Source organism: Phascolarctos cinereus, unplaced genomic scaffold, assembly GCF_003287225.1.
Source record: "Phascolarctos cinereus isolate Bilbo 61053 unplaced genomic scaffold, phaCin_HiC Scaffold_7;HRSCAF=346, whole genome shotgun sequence".
Classification (NCBI taxonomy): domain Eukaryota; kingdom Metazoa; phylum Chordata; class Mammalia; order Diprotodontia; family Phascolarctidae; genus Phascolarctos; species Phascolarctos cinereus.
Window position 1 is genome coordinate 5117331 of NW_027556180.1, and position 17755 is coordinate 5135085.

The 17755-nt window shown below is 44.6% G+C and overlaps 1 protein-coding gene across 3 annotated transcripts in view; it reads left to right on the forward strand.

Annotated features, from left to right (window-relative positions):
* Positions 1-17755, forward strand: part of FGF12 (fibroblast growth factor 12) — a 579275-nt gene that overhangs the window by 341651 nt on the left and 219869 nt on the right. Inside the window, exon 1 of one of the 3 annotated variants that reach the window (XM_020964790.2) lies at positions 811-2159. The exons of the other annotated variants lie outside the window; for them this stretch is intronic. Within the exon in view, the coding sequence (XP_020820449.1) occupies positions 1961-2159 (199 nt within the window). The 5' untranslated portion in view covers positions 811-1960. Of the gene's footprint in view, positions 1-810; positions 2160-17755 lie in introns of those variants that run through there. 3 annotated transcript variants of the gene reach the window in all.

Below are 17755 nucleotides of genomic sequence, written 5' to 3' on the forward strand. Positions count from 1 at the left end.
CCGCGGGGCTGACGCGAAGGGCCCGGTGGGCCGGACGATGATGTGGCTCTGTGCGCTCCGGGAGCTGCCGCGCCTGGCAGCCGCCGTCTCAGGCCAGCAGCCGCCGAAGGGCAGGATGATGTGTGCCCGCAGCGTGCCGGTGCCCGGCGCGTCCTCCCCAGCCGCCCCCTCCTCTTTTTCCTCCGCCTGCTTCTGCTGCTCCGGACGTGTGTTACCTTCCTCCCAGGGCTGGGATGGGGGCCGCAGAACTGTCTGAGCGTCCGCGGCCGCCTGCGTCTCGGATCTAATCGATCGGTCTCGCGGTTGGGCCGATTGCTCTCTGTGTGCAAGCCGGGGACGCTGCTCTGAACCCGGGGCGAAGGGCTAGGCGCCTCGGGTGCGCCGGCAGGCCGACAGGCAGGGAGCAGGGCCCTCGGGGCCATGCCCTGAACCCTTGGACCCTCCAGAGCCAGGGCCCTCCTCCTTCTAGGCCGGCCCATGGCAGGGAAACTCTGCTAAAGCGGCCCAGAGAGGGGCTGGGCCGCGTTCAGCACCCCCAGAGACTCCCCCCACCCCAATCGTGGGCAGAGCTTCTCCGACGGGGCCGGAGATCAGGGGTCCCACTGCTGAGCCCTTCCAGACGCTCATTTCCCAAAGGTATTCCCACTGTGCGGATCTAATCCAGGAGGAGAAAGGGATTTCCCTCCTGCAGACTGGGCTCTCTATCCCCTCCTCCCCGCTCCGTGCCCTCGCCGGGGGGGCGGGCGGTTCCCGGGGGCGCTAGGCTCCCGGGGATCTCCCTCCCAAGGTCCTCCCCTCTTCTTTTCCTTATTCCCTCCCTTCCTCCCTCCCTCCCTCTCTCTTTCCCTTCTTCCCTTGTCTACACCGCTCGTGGTGAATCGAGGTTCCCACAGCTTCTGGCGTTCGTGGACCTAGCCCCACAGCTGGCAACAGCTGCCACAGCATCCCAAACCTGGTGAACCACCAGTACCTGGACCCCCACCCTACCTTACACAGATTTGTGCCCCCAACCCCACCCCCACCCCCGGTAGCCTTTGGCTTCCAGACGCACAGCCGTCAGGTCCGTTTGGAACAAAATATAAATCAACCGGTCCCCACAAGCACCGCGGAAGCTCGGGAGTGGTGGGCGATGTCGGTAGCGCTGGCTGACCTAGGGAGAATGGTTCTTTCGGTCTTGCAGAGGCCGCCAGCGGGGACTTAAGTGGCTGCCCAGTTCTTCCTCCCATCCAGCTTTGGTGGCTTCTCTTCTACAGGCCCCTATCTTTTACTCACTTTTTAGCCTTTGTTCTTGGTAGCAGAGGGCACGGCTGCCCGCCGCGTGCCCACCGCTTTGTACACAGGTTTTATAGCCAGTTCTCACTTCCTCACCTTTGCTGGGGGGTCCCGGTGCAGCCAGGACCCCCCGGGCAGGTGTTTAGGGACCCGGGCCCGGAGCCGCCTTCTGATTTGGGACCGCACCTCAGCGTACACACAGTCCAGAGCCGGGCCGGACTCCAGGCGAACCTGGCCAAGCGCCTTGCTCAGCCTAACCCGGACAGCGGAGTCCCACGGCTCCAAGACTTCGGGGCCAGCGTGGGGGACTCCTTGGGGAGTAACCCGAGTTCGGAGTGACCTCGGCTGGCAGAGAGAACCACCGTTCCCTCATTTTCTGAAACGGCTCCCCGGGAAGTTTAACACTCGGGAATACCTTCGTTTTGTCTCCACCAACTAACAGCTCCTTCGTGGTTCCCCCAATTGCCCACGGATCCAAACTGAATTAGTCGGCTGCTGGGCGCCCCGTTTTCTCTCCCGCAGCCAACACAGAACTTTCTCATCACTGCCTCCCCTTTGCCCAATCGAGGCACTTTCGGGGTCCTGACTGACCTGCCTTGGATTAGAAGGAAAGGAGGTCAGCCCTCCTTCCTCTCCGGCCCCAGGAGCCCCCAAGGGCTGGAGCGAGGGCCCCGACGGCTGAGCCGCGATGGCCGCGGCTATTGCCAGCTCGTTGATCCGCCAAAAGCGTCAGGCTAGGGAATCTAACAGCGATCGGGTTTCGGCCTCCAAGCGCCGCTCCAGCCCCAGCAAGGATGGGCGCTCCCTGTGCGAGAGGCATGTCCTCGGGGTATTCAGCAAGGTGCGTTTCTGCAGTGGCCGGAAGAGGCCCGTGAGGCGGAGACCAGGTCAGTGGCAGCAAACGAGACCCGCGGCTGTCGTCCCTCCCTTCCCCGACCCCCAGCCGCCTCCTCTTTCTCATCACTTGGGCTCCAATTGAGCCCCTTTCTTCGCCATCCCACCTAGGGTTCAGCAAGCGCCAGCAATAAGAATGAGCGCCGGAGGCCTGGGCCGGGATGTTTCCTTCCCTCACCTTGCATCCTGTTTCCCTTCCAAAACCCTCTACTAGCTGCTTTCCCTCCTTGCCTAGTCCCTCCTGGCTCTGTCTTCCACGTCCTGTCAGCTCATCTCAGGATCTTCCTTTCCACACATTCCTCATCCTTGTTCCATGTGTCCCTTTACCTGTAATCATCTTCCCACAGTCTTTGCTTTCTCTTGGGAGCTGGTCTCTAGCCTTCCCTTTCCCCTCCTTTTGCGTTCGGGGGTTTGAAATCGGTAAGGAGGTGAGGCCGGCAGGCCAACTGTCGGCGACTCTGGCCCTGATGGGTGAGTCAGTTCTGGAGAGGCCAAAGCTAGGCTTTGTCTGCGTTGTCTCTAGCTTCTTGGTTTCCCTTTTCTTAACTTAAAATGCCGTTAAATTCTATAATGGAGAATGGGGGAGGGAGGCGATGAGACAAGCAAGAGCCGTATCAGCCCACTAGTGCTTATTTTAGGCGAGGATGGGCACTACTTTGAAGGAGAGCCAGAATCCGGGTTCGGAAAAATCGGAACAAACCAAATTCCCGCGCGCTCTCTCTCCCCCCTCTCCCTTATCTGGTTGCTTGAGTGTGAGTGCATGACTCTAAGCATTCATTTCTTCTTCCTGGACTTCTAAGAAGAGGCCAAAGAAGAGTCTACTGTCTTCCACAAAGAAAGTGGGGGACAACAAAGGTTGGCTGGTTCGTTTAACCTTTTGCATTTCTGGTTAGTTAGTGTGTTTTCCTTGGGCCTAGGCAAAAACATTTTGGATGATGCAAATACTTGAATGGAAGAGTCACTTTCTTAAAGTCTAGTAAAGTTAGCTTAAGTTTTAGCTGAGAGATTTGAAGATATTTAATTATTGCCCAAATTAAGGTGAGTGAAGGGTACACTTCTTATTTATCGTGGACATCTAATATTAAATGAAAAGAGAGCAATCACTTATCTCTTGTGTTAGTAAGAAAACAGCATCACAAGGTTTTATATTGGGAAGAGAACGTGGGGATCACCTGAAATAACCCCTTGCTATCATGGAAGAGGAAATTGAGTCCCGGAGACAGGAAGTTACTTGCCATTGGCCATATGAATATTAAAAAGTGAATTATGATCTAAACCAAACCTTCAGAGTCAAAATCCAGTGCTCTTTGTACTGAATTTCAGGGCCTCATAAATGTAAACAGCTCAACCAAACAAGACCGTGGTCTGAATAGTTCCCTAAAACCCCAGAGTTAATTCACAGGGCTGCCACCCTTTTTGCTCTTTTTTTCATTTTAGTGTTCATGGAAAAATGTCAAAGCTCTGAATCCCCTTGACTATATTTCTAACCTGTAGCTTGATCAACCCAATTATGTGACTAAAGAAATCACTGTTCTTTTACTGGACTCCCCTTTTCACTAAATAGACATTTCGCAGTAAAATAACACCGAAGCTGAGAGAATAGTGTCCTGTCATTGGCTGCTTGTCATGCTTCCATAATTATCTTCTTAGAACAGTGAATTTCAGGCCACCTTGGAATTTATCCTCATTTTTTTTTTACCTCACCATAGTACTCCTCTCTTTTCATCTGACTTCATGCATATCCATGTGTCTTCTCAGAGAGATTCCTGATGGTTAGTTTTCTAGTTGAAGTTTGCCAGATAAAATAAGATATTCCAAAGATGTCAAAGCTTGTTAAGACATCCAGAGGGTTAGTGCAGCATGCATTTCATCTATCAACCCAAGGATTTAATCAGTTCTCAAACTGGCAAATTTTCTGGTTTTGAGATCGGGTGCTATTCTTAATACTAACAAAGCAAAATAATGAATCTGTTGGTTTGCTCTCAGCAACCATGATTCACATTGCTTGGGGAGAACCTATTTATAGTGAGCCCAAATCTCCAGACTGACAGCATGGATCACAGCACCAGACAGGGCTTTTTAATGATTGGGGGGTGGAAAGGGAGTGAGGTAGAGAGAAAACTTGCTAAAATCAAAAGAATATAAAATTCAGAGTCATTCTATGAAGGGACTTTTTTTCACCCTACTCTGGCAAACAGTCCCTTTCTGTCCTGCCTTACCTGGATGTTGCCATTCATAAAATCATCTCTGGATGAAGTATACAAACCAGGTAACAAATGGCACAAGAAGGTTAAGGGAATGGGCATGGTAACAAATTTCTCTAGGATGATGAAAACTGCTTGAGTCCAGACCCTTTGACTCCCAGGTAAAAAGTTTGTTATTTGCACGTGGAGTCAAGTGCACATGAGGCAAGCAAGGCCGAAATCACCTAGCAGCTGAGAGACTGTAGGTGATTTGCCTCCTGACTGGGGAAATTCCTCTTTCTGTTGCTTAGTACCTTGACTCTCCCTGTTGACCCATCTGTGGATAAGATACTGACAAACAATTATTAGTGAACCTTGATAAATTATATGATTCTCTTTGAGCAAAGGTGGAGTGTGGAATTAAAGCAAAACCAGAAGAATGTTGATAGCTATGACATTATACTCTAAGATTTGATGTTTTCTTTATTAATATGCAATAATAATGTTCCTATTTTCAGATCAATGTTTGTAGTTTGGGGGATAAGAGAGGACACTTGGGAATGTCAGTCATTAATGCTTTTGAAAGCATCACTTTCAAATACTGTACCCTTCTAAGTACCTTACTAGATTGTGAGAAAATGAACTGCAAGGTAGGGGTGCTTGGGATTAGTTGCCTAGATGCTATTCTGAGCTCTGTTTCAGGGGAAGGATTGAGGAGCAAAATCTGAGGGGTCCCACACTCACTTCTGAGCCACAAACTGTCTTTGGAAGCACTTGTGTTTGATATTTCCTCATCTCATGATCACCTGGATTTCAGAAGTCTGTGTATGAGTATAAAACAGCTGTTTTAGAAATCACATTGTTTGGGGAGAACCTATTTAATGTGAGACCAGATATCCAGGAAAGTAGCAGGCCCCTTTGACTACCATAAAGATGACCTTCCTCATTGGTACATTAATGTTGTTCTATAGTACAAGGGCTGTCTTATTCTTCCCCAACTCCAGCCTTCCCAGGCCTCTCCCCTCCCCTTTTATATTATTGTCGTGTAAGCAAAAGTAAATGAAAGCTGGTGTAGAGGAAAGCACATGAATAGCGTCCGACCCTCCGAAACTAGTTGGAAGTGAGAGAGCTATTGAATGGAGTGTGAATCCTACACGTTCAATAAGAGAGATTTTCTCAGGGAAATGATATAATTCTAAGTGAAATGATAGGGGTATGTATGTGTGTGTGTGTGTGTGTGTGTGTGTGTTAAGTAATGTATTTATTTTCCCATTAACTAATCACTTACGTATATTTGGTCAGGGATTCATTTGGAGATACTAAATAGTGGACTTGATGACTTTTGAGGTCCCTTCAGAATCTGAAATTTGGTGATTCAATATGAGGAGAGATCTATCCAGAAACCAAACAGGCATGAAGTACAATCAACACCATCTCACTTTTCTTCTCTATGGGATCTTCTTTCCTTATACATTAGAAACATTGAAAAAATTCATTAGAAACCCCTTTTCATGGTATAAAATACATATACCCAAAGACAGATCACAATTATTTCTTAAAGCTCCCCAAAAGCTGTGATCTATGATCTGTGCTTTAAATACTTCAAGGAAGTGAACCTAAATTAAAACTCATTTTCATGAAGTTTCAGTGCTCTTATTTGTGTAGGCACTTACTCTTTCCACTCAGACCAATATTGTTTATCTGAAAAGAATTCTGTACCCTTCATGATTTCCTAGGTTAAGTCTGCTTTGGATGGTAATCTTCCTGTGCCACATTTTGCTATCAGACAGTCTTTGACATAGAGTATTGAAAACATCGAAGGCAAGGAGGAGTTGAAGAAGCCAAACATTAGTGAATGGAACCAAATGCTCATCATCTGATCTATGAAAGGGGAAAGATATTTTCTAAATGGCTTGAACTCTTAGTCAAATGGGCTTCTCTCTCTGGTGAGGTACACTGAGACTGTAGTTTAAAATCCCCCCTCTCAGAAAAATGACTCATGATTCTGAGCCACAAAAATTGGGAAAATTAAATTCATTTGGCTGGACATTTATCATCAAGAATTCTTTCTTCTCAGAACCCCACCAGAGGGTTAAACTGGCATTTTGCATGGATTTTCTCATCGTCTTTCTACAACAGTACATTCAATTCTACAAATTATGTTTCTATTGTAAGTGTGTGTTGTCCTTGTAGCAACTCCCATGATCCCTCGATTCTTTTTATCCCTCAGAAATCCCATCAAGCAATACAGGATTAAAACTTTGAAGTTTTAATGAAGTTGATGTTCTTGGAGAGAATTAGAAGACCAATTTGCCAAAATGTTAACAGCCTTTGAGTTTGGTGGGAAGGAACTTGGGGAGAAGAATGTTAGGAGCCTAAGCATGACTTACAAAATGAGGAACTCTTTCATCTCCTGACACTCAGTCACTGTACCTCTCCTTATCATACATAGATATCAAATATCTGTTGGTATAGTCTGTTTCTTGATAGTTGAGTTCCCAAATAATTTTCTCTGAAAATGATTGTATTCTATTACACTTTATTTGCTTGTAGTTCATTGGACTTTGTGAGCATCGTGAAATTTATTACTAGGCGTTGCAGGCAGGGTGCCTGCCAGCCACCCTGGTGAGAGACCCACCCCCAGATCTCAGTGTAGCATAATGCAATTTAAAAAGAAAATGGTACTTCAACAGAGACAAGTTGTCATTTGGGTATCATCCTTGCCACACATCAGTATAGCTCTGGGGGTCATCATAAAATCAGTACTGGCATTGCTCCTGGTGAAGATGGGTACGTCTTCCCCTCTGACTCTACTTGTCATCCTTGTGGCTTTTCAAATGGAAACATCCCCATCTCCATTGCTGCTACTTCCTGGGCAGCTGTCTCTCCCCCTCCCTCCCCCACTTAGCATAGAAGCTCCTTGAGGGCAGCAGCTATTCCTTCTCTGTATGTGTATTCCCAATGCTGATCAGGCACAATGCTTGGCACACAGCAATTACTTAAGAAATTATTTTTATTCATTCATTCCTGCATGCATATAATACATTTGGGTTTCTGAAAGACAGTGGCTTTAAGTCAGGCCATAGAGGATCATGTGAAAACACTAGGCTTGTTTATTCCAGAGAAGGGAAGAGTTGGGGAGCACACGATCCTTTCCTGTAGGTGGTTGAAAGGATTCCATGTCAATCATATGAATTTTGCATGACCCTGGGTGTTGTGTGCATGTGTGTGTGTTTCTGTACATGTGCAACTGTATGTGTTGTATGTATGGTTGCAGAAACAGGAAAAACGAGTAGATTCTAAAGAGCAAATTTAGGGGGTTGGACTCAGGTGTGGGGGAGACCTTTTAAGCCCAAAGAAATGAAAGGGCTGCCTAATTAAACAGCAGGGGAGTTCTCTGTCCTTGGATGCGCTCACACATGCATTTGGTCGAAGTAGATGACCTGGGAGATGCCTCCAATCTCGGACTCTGAGATTCTATGTTTGATTTACAAAAAGGTGGCTCTATACTCCAAAGGCCTTGAATTGTCCTCTGAGTGTGTGAGTGACTTCAGGATCTGAATAACTGACCTCAAAGAAGAGCAGGCAGCTGGGGAGAGAATCTGGTTAAACATCCTGGGAGATGCTAAGCCTGGTCCCAGCAAAGCTGCTGTTGTGCATTGATCCCAGTGCTCTGGGGGGGGTAAATGAGTACACAGAGAAGGCATAGGAGATGACAAGGTCAGCTAAATAGGCAGTCCCTGTGGATGTGTGTTGTTATGTGTGTGCTCCTGGCCCAGGGTTCCAGGTAGACATCTCCCTCCCTGGATGCCCACTACCCCAGAGACTTTGAAGGAAGGTAGCTACCTGTGGAAGGGAAAGGACACTTGGGAGCCCTGGGCCCAGAGAGGTACCCTTTCATCAGCTCAAGGTAAACAACTGCTTTAGATGTTTTGAAAGAAAGAGAAGATTGCGAAGTTCAGAGCAGTCAGTCCTTGCAGAGGGCAGGATGCTTTACTCCTTTGATGGTGAGCCCCATTGGCAAACAGCTGCAGAGGGCCTGAACAGATGTTTTGGTAGAGGACTAATAGATTGGGGCTTTAGTAGGGTGTTCATGTTTAAATTCTGGGTTGCTCATTAAAAAAAAAAAGGAAAATACATTAACAAGGTCTCCTGACCTTTATTAACTTCAAAATAAAGACCAGATTTCTACTGGAATTGACTTCTTTTTATATATCCTCTGATGTAGAGATATTCCAAAGGTTGGAAAAGACAGTGGAGAGGAGGGGATTTGGGTTTTTGACAGTAGGAAATATAAGAATGTTTTCTAGGACATTGTTGCAGGAGAGATTTTGGCATATGAGCCCCTTTCCTCCTGACAAGGTCCAGCCTGAATCTTGTTGGGTTGTGACATGCTGCTAAAGGACAGGCCTAGAAGTCACTCACTGGCTGGGGCAGGGAATATTGAGTGTTTATTCCCCCTGTCTCCACTCACGGGGCTTCAAAAGTGCAGCATTAACTCAGAAATCCATCTTGATGTGACCTGGGTATTGTTCAGGCCAGATCTCTACTTTGGGGAGACCTGCTTTCCTTCAAGACACAAGTCGGGTACCCATTTCTCCATGAAGCCTTTTCTGATTCCCAACGCCAAACCCACACCCTCAGCTCCTTTTGATTTAACTACTTTGTAATGCTTTGTATTTATTCTCTTTACACGTTTTTCTTGGGTTCAGTTAGAGATGGGCCTCTTGCATCCCCCATGAAAATGGAAACTCTTTTCAGAGAAGAGTTACTTCATCCTTGTCTTTGTAATACTGACGCCCAGAACAGAATCTGATGCATAGGAACTAATCAATCAACATTGATTGAGCGCCTCCTACATACCAAGCACTGTACTAAGCAGTGAGGACACAAAAAGAGTCAAAAGATAGTTGCTGCCCTCCAGGAGCTTCCAGTCAGACGGAGGAGACAGCATGCAAACAACTGCTTGTTGCTTGACTGAAACAAGAAGTGCACAAACTCAATAATCCAATGTTAGGAGCATTCAACCCTAGGAATCCCTGGAAGGCAGAAGCCTTCCTCAGCCTCTGGCCTGAGGAGTGAGCCAGATTAGCACCCTGATCACCAGGACTGTTGCCTGACATCTTTTCTCATAGCAGCAAAGGCAGCATCTAGGAAATCCAGCAGTTCCCCTTCTTGAGGAGGTGGCCCCAGAGGTGAGAGTTCAAGTAATGACCCATACTGCCTGGGAGGGGCTCTGGTTGCAGTGACCAGGAGCAGGGCTCAGGCTTTTGCCCCATTTTGGCATCGTTAGTTATGACATTCAAGTGACAAAGAAATCTCTCCTCCATGATTTCAGAGCCAGATCCAGCTTGTCTTTCCCATTCACACCAGAGCCAAGAGTTGGGAGGAGTCTTATTCCTTGTGGAAGCAGAGCAGGCAAACTTTCTCTATTCTTCACATCATAGCAAGCGACAATAAAAGCTGCCTTTTACTAGGCAATCCTATCAATCCAGAGTTTTCTCTCCATTTTGCCGTGAGTGGTAATCAACACATCTTTCCTTCAAGTATTCAGTGCAATTTCTTTGAACTCCTACCTTCCATCTCTTCCTGCACCTCCCCCTTCCTAATTGAGTTCTGAATCCCCACTACAGCCTCAGATCACACTATCCCATCCTACTTTCCCAGGCTATCATCCCAGCGTTGACCTCCCTTTCCTCCCTATGAAATCCTGACCCTTACAGTTATCCAACTCAATTTAAATGTTAGCCTTTAGCCTGGATTTCTCTGCCCATTTGTCCTATTGCTGCCTATCTCTTTGCATATACCAGTCTTGGATTGCTTCCACTATCTGCCTTCTCTGCTCTTTAATGAATGAGACTGAATGCCAGTGGAGAGAATCACATAACCATTTGACTGAGTGTACTCTAAATGCATTATGTAATCTCAACACAAACCCCACACCAATACTTTTAGTTCTTGTGGATTTAAGATTATTAATTGCCTTTAAAAAAATCACCTTCATTTCACAGTCTCCCCCACATCCTCCCTGTCCCAAGTGAGTCATCTCTTGTAACAAAGAAGAAAGGTGAAGGATGGAGAGAGAAAGAGAGAGAGAGAGAGAGAGAGAGAGAGAGAGAGAGAGAGAGAGAGACAGACAGACAGAGAGACAGAGAGAGAGAGAAAGAGACAGAGACAGAGACAGAGAGACAGGGAGAGATGCAGAGAGAGACAGCCAAGAAAGACAGAGAGATACACAGAGACAGAAAAAACAGAGACAGACAAAGAAACAGGGAGCACTTCAGCAAAGTTAACCAATACACCAACCAAATATGAAAGGTTTTTTTTGATAATCCACATCCATAATCCCTCCCTTTTGCAAAACAGGGAAGGGTCATTATTTTCCCTCTGAGAGCAAGTTTGATCATTATAATTGGATAATGTTCAGTTTGTTTTGTTTTGTTTTTATTCTTTCCAGTTATATATATATATATATATATATATATATATATATATATATATATATATATTTCTTTTTAGTTATATTGTTCTAATCATTGCACATCTATTTCCTGGTTCTGCTTACTTCACTGTGCATCAGTTCATTGAAGTCTTCTCATTTCTCTGAAAATCTCAGGACAAGATAAACCAATTATGCTTAAGTTTTCTTGTGGCACAACAATCTTCTGAGATATCCATGTAGAATGATTTCTTGACCAAATCCCCAGCTGATGGGCATCTACCTTTTTCTAATCATTGCTCCCACCAAAAGTTCTGCTATGTGTATTGTGGGCTATGTGGGACCCTTATTACTATCATTCTCATCCTTGGAGCATACAATGTGGTTTCTGAATAAAAAGGCATGAGTATTTAGTCACATTTTAAGCCTAATTCCAAATTACCTTCTACTTTGTAACTCCCCTAGCATTGCATTGCTGTGTCTACTTTTTTGCAGCCCCCTTAACATAGACTTTTCCATCTTTCGTCTTCTCTGCTATTTTGGTGGCTGTGAGATAGAACTCCAGAGTTATCTTGATTCACATTTCCGTTATGATTAGTACCTTAGAAAAGTCTTTCAAGGGGTTGCTAATGTTTATATTTGTTCCTTTGAGAACTGTTAGTTGATATCTTACTATATCCTTTCGTTAGTAGGTAAGTGACTTGAGGGAAGAGATGGTTTTTGCTTTTTCTTTTAATCTCCAGTACTCAAGATAGGGATTAGCACATAAAAAGTTCTTCATTAATACTTTTCACTTGGGGCACTGATATACTTTGCTCACTACAATTTATTCCTCTTCCCTCAGTCATTGCTCTAGCCAAACTAGTCTTCACATTATTGCTCTTCCTTGACAGTACATCACCCATCTTTGTGCTTTCATATCCTCCATGACTGTTCTTTGACTCCTTTGATTCCTTCAGAACTCAGCTGGAATGCTACCATCTGTATGACACTTTTCCTAAAACCTCCGCTGCTAGTACCCTCTTCCCTAATTATTTTTATACATTTGCATACATATTTATGTGTGTACATGTTGACTTCCCTGACAGATTACAACATCCTTGAAGGCAGGAACCATTTCATCCTTTTGTTTTCTGTTCCCATCCTCCATCATCCAGTGTAATGCCTGTTGTATAATCGGCACTTTCTAGCTGTTTGTTGATTGATTGATGCTTTGGACAGGGATCCACTGAGGATATTGATCTTGTGCAACCTAAGGTAGATCACTCACTTCTCTGGAGTTCATGTGCAATCGTCTTTTTTATTATATTATGTTATGAACATGTTTGTTTTATTCCATAAATTAAAAACAAAATTTAAAAAGTTTTAAAACTAAAATGATGGAGTTGGGGCTTAATAACTGGTAAGATCCCTTCCAACTCCAAACCTGTCATCCTTGGTCTGTATAGATCACAATGTTTCTGCATGCAATTAAAAAAAAATCAATCTATATCTTTCTTTTTTTCCTCTAGCTACTTTGACTAAAGATGAATGGATGAAAAGCATGTATTAAGAAGGTATAATGAACCAGATACTATGCTAAATTTTGAGGAAATAGATATAAAAGTAAGACAGTTCCTACCCTCAAGGAACTTATATTCTAAAAAGAGGAGTCAATACCTGTCAGCAAGTGGTGGCCTGGAAAGGGAATTTAGGTCTGAGCAGTCATAGGGATGTCCAGTTGACCCATAGATCAGCCTATTGTCACTCTCAAGAAGAAATGATAATAATGCTAAAAGCCTGAGGTGGAAGGGGAAGTGGGAAACAGAGGAAGGCAGGTGGTATACCTTTATGGCAGTAGGGCTAATGGCTAGATGACCTTATAGGATGGAAAGGTGAAATGCGAAGTACAGTCTGGTCTGGGGCTGGTGACATATAGAGGACCAAGTGCATTTATACTTACTCATAAGTCAGGACGACTCAGCTTCAGACAGGATTCCAAGGCTGAGTAGGCGTGCTTTCCGAAGAGTAGGCAGCATGGGGTCTGGAGGGCTGCTGGGAAGAGTACCATTGCAGGTGGCACTGTGGTGGGCACGACAGTAGGCATTAAGGGCAGGATGCTGCACCCTTCATCACGTGTGTTCTTGTCTAGTGCTGCTGGCTCCAATGGATCATTTTTTTCCCCCAACCAGAACCTCTCACTTTATCAGTTTAAGGAGTTACTTAATTATCAAAATGGCATGTTTTATGTACCTCATATTCTTGATGAGTCACCTGGAATACCGAGCGGCTAAATGAGCTGCCTGGGATCATATGGCAATAGGTGTCAGAGGTGAGCCATGGTCCAACTCTACCAAGCTCAAAGGCACCTCTTCAGCCATAATACTTCATGGTCTGTCTTCACAGAAACCTGATAGCAGCACAGAAATCCCACCAAAGGACCAATTCATTCACTCTTCTGGGGTTGTTTTGATAAAAATACTTGAAATACTTATCTTACTTTCTCACCTCCCATTAATTTCTTAGTCTATTTTAAACTGGCTTTTGCCCTAATCAGTCAATTGTAACTGCTCTTTACAAGGTTACCATTGACCTCTTAATTTCTAAATACAACACCCTTTTCTCAAAACCCATCTTTTTCTTTTTTTTTACTTCTACAGCATTTGACACCATTGACTATCCTTGCCCCCACTTCTTGTACACCTTTCCTTCCTAGGTTTTTATTACACTGTTTTCCTACTCCTTATCTGGTGATGACTCAATGGTGTTTGATCACTAACCATCCATGTTCCTACAGTTTTATTACATTATCTTTGTGTGTCCAGGCTTTAATACTCTCCAGGCTTTAGTCCTCAGCCCTCCTCTGTTTGTTTCTTTGTTTTCTCTCTGCTTTCTTTTAGTGACTTACTTTTCTCCTGGGGGTTTGACTGTCATCTCTATGAAGCCTGCTTTCAGAAATACACTTACAGCTTCAGAACGTCTCTCGGTCCATTCTAACATCGGCAACTACTATTTGGAAATTTCCAATCGAATGTTCTATAGACACCTCAAACTCAACTTGTATAATACCAAATCTTTATGTCCAAACCTTCCCATTTTCCTGGCTTCTCTATTGATTTTTTAGATCACTGATTTCCTTACTAGTTCCTTCACCCATCCTGAAAAATTCTTCATATTGACTTTAAGAATATCTTTAGATTTTCTTCTCTGTGTACCTGCAGTTTTCCTCCAATTGGATGTAAGCTCCTTGAAGGTAGGGAATGTTAGTTTTTGTCCTTTAATCCTGACTAACAAACTTTCTAAGGTAGTGTCAGGCAAATAGTAGGCAATTAATAAAGGAATGCTTAACAAATGAAACTAATTGAAGCATACTTAATGACTTGATGGAATGAAAATTCTACTGTGAGCAATCTACTGTGGACTTTCTGAAACCTAAGTTTAAAAGGGAGATTAAAAGGGGTGAAAAAGAGAAATGCAGAAAAAAAAGGCTGACTTTTTTCAAATTCATTTTTGGTTTGGAAACAAATAATGATGGAAATTTTTGTTAACTTGGCAGATGTTTCTGGTCACAGTTGTTACCAGGGTCTTCACAAGCAGACTGAATCAAATAACACCCTCTATTATTGCACATCAGGGACAAAAAGTCAAATAAATTCCTGAAAGGAAGTATCCCGTGGCAAAAAAAAAAAAAAGAGGCCAGCAGCAAACCAGAATCTCCTTGGTCAAGTATGGGCAGGTCAGTTTCACACTGGGAATAAAAGATGAAGAGGAAGGCAGGACCTGCAGTTATCAACAAACCCCATTCTCTCTAAGAACCTCTTAGCCAGGCAGCATTCCTGATTTTTGCTAACACAAACAATCCATTTTAGGGAAGAAACAGGGAATAAATGTGGGGAGAAAAAAAACTCTACAAGCAGGCCTGAATCTTAGAACTTGGTAGCATGTCTGGTGCTCTCTTTGCTGTTCTTTTATTATTGCAACTCAAAGTAACAGAAGACATTGACCCGGGGAGGGTCGGGGAGGTGGGCCGGCTCTGCCTTTGTCCATCAGGGCTGCAGCCCTTTCCACAGTCTCCTATGTTGCTATTCTCTGCAGCTTTTCTCAGGAAGTGAGTTGGCATGTTGTCCATTACCATGCCACCTCCCACATGCTGCAGCTCAAGTTTCCTGAGCAGCCTACCTCCTCCTTCTCCACCCTCTTTCTAAAAGCAACAATAAAGGGAAAAATACCTAGAAATGGAGTTGGTCTTTGTGTTTCTCAAAATGACTCTCCTTTGTGGTGTCCTGGCACCCGGATGTGAATGAGTTTTGGTTTAGTTGGGAATTCGTTCTCAATATGATCTGCTTCATGGGGGACCTGTTTTTCAGAATTAATGCCTGGCTACGGAATAATGAAGTCACTTTGCCCCTTTGATTTCCTTTGTCCCCAATGGCCATATGTCTTTAATTGGTGTACTCAGCATCAGTGACTCTCAGAGTTTCAAGGGACCTCAGAGACAATCAGACCCCCTCTATGACATACTAAGTCATTTCTGGTGATGTACAATATGGGGTTACTCCCTGTCTTTTGGAGTAGCCCTTTCAGCTTTTGGATAGCTCACATTGTTAGAAAGAGTTTGGGGTTTGGTTTTGCCCTTGCTTCATTTTTTTCCTTTAAATTTCATCAAGCTTAAATTTGTTTCTTTGTAGTTTCCTTGAAAGTCTACTTACTCTGCCCTCTGGGGTGAAGAAGAACAAATCTAATCCCTCTTCCAGGGAGAGTCCTTCAAGTCTTGAAGACAGCTACCATGCCTCTCCTAATTGTTCTTTTTTCCTGGCTAAATGATCCTGGGATCTTCAGCTCATCCTCTTCTGTCTAGGTCTCAAGGCCCTGCCCTCAATATGAGTACCTATCCCTGGGTGGTTGCCAGCTAATTAATGTGGAAATGCCTAACTGGGCTGCAATTTCCCCAGCATGTAGAAGGCTTTGTGCGGGAACTCCATCCGCCAATATAGATCCTAAATCAGTTTATCGGACACATCCTTAGGGAGTTGGCTGAGCCACTTGGAGGTTAAAGGCTTCCCTCGGGTTACAAAGCTAGTGAATGTCAGGGACAGAATTTGAATTCAGAGCTTCCTGATCAGCCCCAAGGGCATGCTTATTATCATTGTTCTTAAAATATGCCACACAGAATGGAACACGGTGTTCCAAATGTAGTCTAGCCAGGGGAGAGTGAAATGGGACGTGGACTTTGAAATTTTGTACAGCATGACTATTAATTCAGCTAGCTTGGCATTAGTGTCCCTCCCCCACTGTTTGACTCTTGTTGAGATTATGGTCTCAGATTATGGGCACAGATATCCCCCCTTTTTTCCCAGATGTGCTTCTCTCTAGCTCGCCTCCCTCATATTGTACTTATGAAATGAATGTTTTTGGAATTAAGTGCATGACTTTACATTTATTTTCATGTTCTTTTTGCCAAAGTATCCACATTCAGTACAAAGTGGGGCTCATCCTTGATCAGAAGCATCTCAAATGTATATGCCCACTCTGGGAAATCAAGCTGCTTATTAGATCTCTCTTTTGAATGCCAGGTCCTGGACCAAAGAGTCATTGCTTTCAAGCTCCAGGAAGCTGTTACTATAGATGTTACAATGGGCTGGGTACTCCACCGTGCTGGTAGGCCAGCTGCACCCTTTGGGCTTTGTGCAGGCTGACAGGTAGTGACAAAGAAGGCCTGCTGCCCTGGCCAGAAGAACTGGAAATCTGACGCTTGTCTGAGAATTTAACAGTAAAGGTGGTTTAGAGATACAGGCCAGTAGTGTCAAACTGAAAAAGAAATGGAATCCTCCAGCAGCATATTGCCTTAGAAAACCACAAATTACTATTATCTAGTTTGCATTGTCAATCCAAAAACCCAATGAACATTTATGATGTGCTTCAGACAGCCCCCTGATCTCACGAACTCTACAATCTAATAGGGGAGACAACATAAAAGAGGAGGAAGGAAAGGGAAAGGGGGCAGGACATCAGTGGGTACCCTACCTGGGGGCATCTTGTTCCATGGACTGAAACCCAGACAGGGCAATAGATGTGAAGTGGAGAGAGCTGAGAGTCCAGGTTCTGCTCTCTATAAAGGAAAGCACTGGGATGAGTTTGGCACTCTGCCCTCTAATCAGAGAAGAGAGGAGGCTGAGGGAGAGAGAGTTAATCAGAGCTTGAGTTAGCAGCGCCGTGGCGGCTTTAGAAGTGATTCGCTTATCCTGGGAGGGGCATCTTGTTCCATGGAGCTATAACCAGGTGGGACAGCAGGATCAAAGTGGAGTGAGGAGTGGAGGGGTCAGTTTTTGCCTTCTATAAAAGAAGGGGGAAAAATGTATATTACCTTTTAATTTATTTTATTAAACATTCCATTTAAATTTGGTTTGAGGTGCTCTCGGGAGGGAGTTTTGCAGTCCAAGTTTCTGACACCTGTATTTAAGGCCAAACCCAGAGCAGGAAAATTCCAAAACCAAGGTCATAGACAAAGCCTGGACTACATCTCCTGGCTGTGTGTGTGTGTGTGTGTGTGTGTGTGTGTGTGTGTGTGTGAATAATCAATCAACAAGCATTTACAAGTGTTTATCATATACTGAGCCCCATGTTAAGGATACAAGGAAAGTAAAATAACAACAACAACAAAAAATAAAAGGCTTGCCCTGACGGAATTTGCATTTCAACCCACCAACATTTTACTTAATTCCCAGAAAAACCCCTTAAGGCAGGCACTAGAAGTGTTATTCTTCCCATTTTTACAGATAAAGAAACTGAGGCTCGGAGAAGTGAAGGTCTTCTCCCACCGTTGCTCATGGAGATGGGATTGGATTTCAGGTTCCTGCTGAAGCCAAGCCTCCCCTCCTATTGTGCTGCCTCTCCGGCCTTGGCATTGCATTGACACAGTGCTATCTTCGCCTTTCTAATAGGAGAAATGATTAGTTGTGACGGGTAACAGTTCTGATCAAATGCGTTG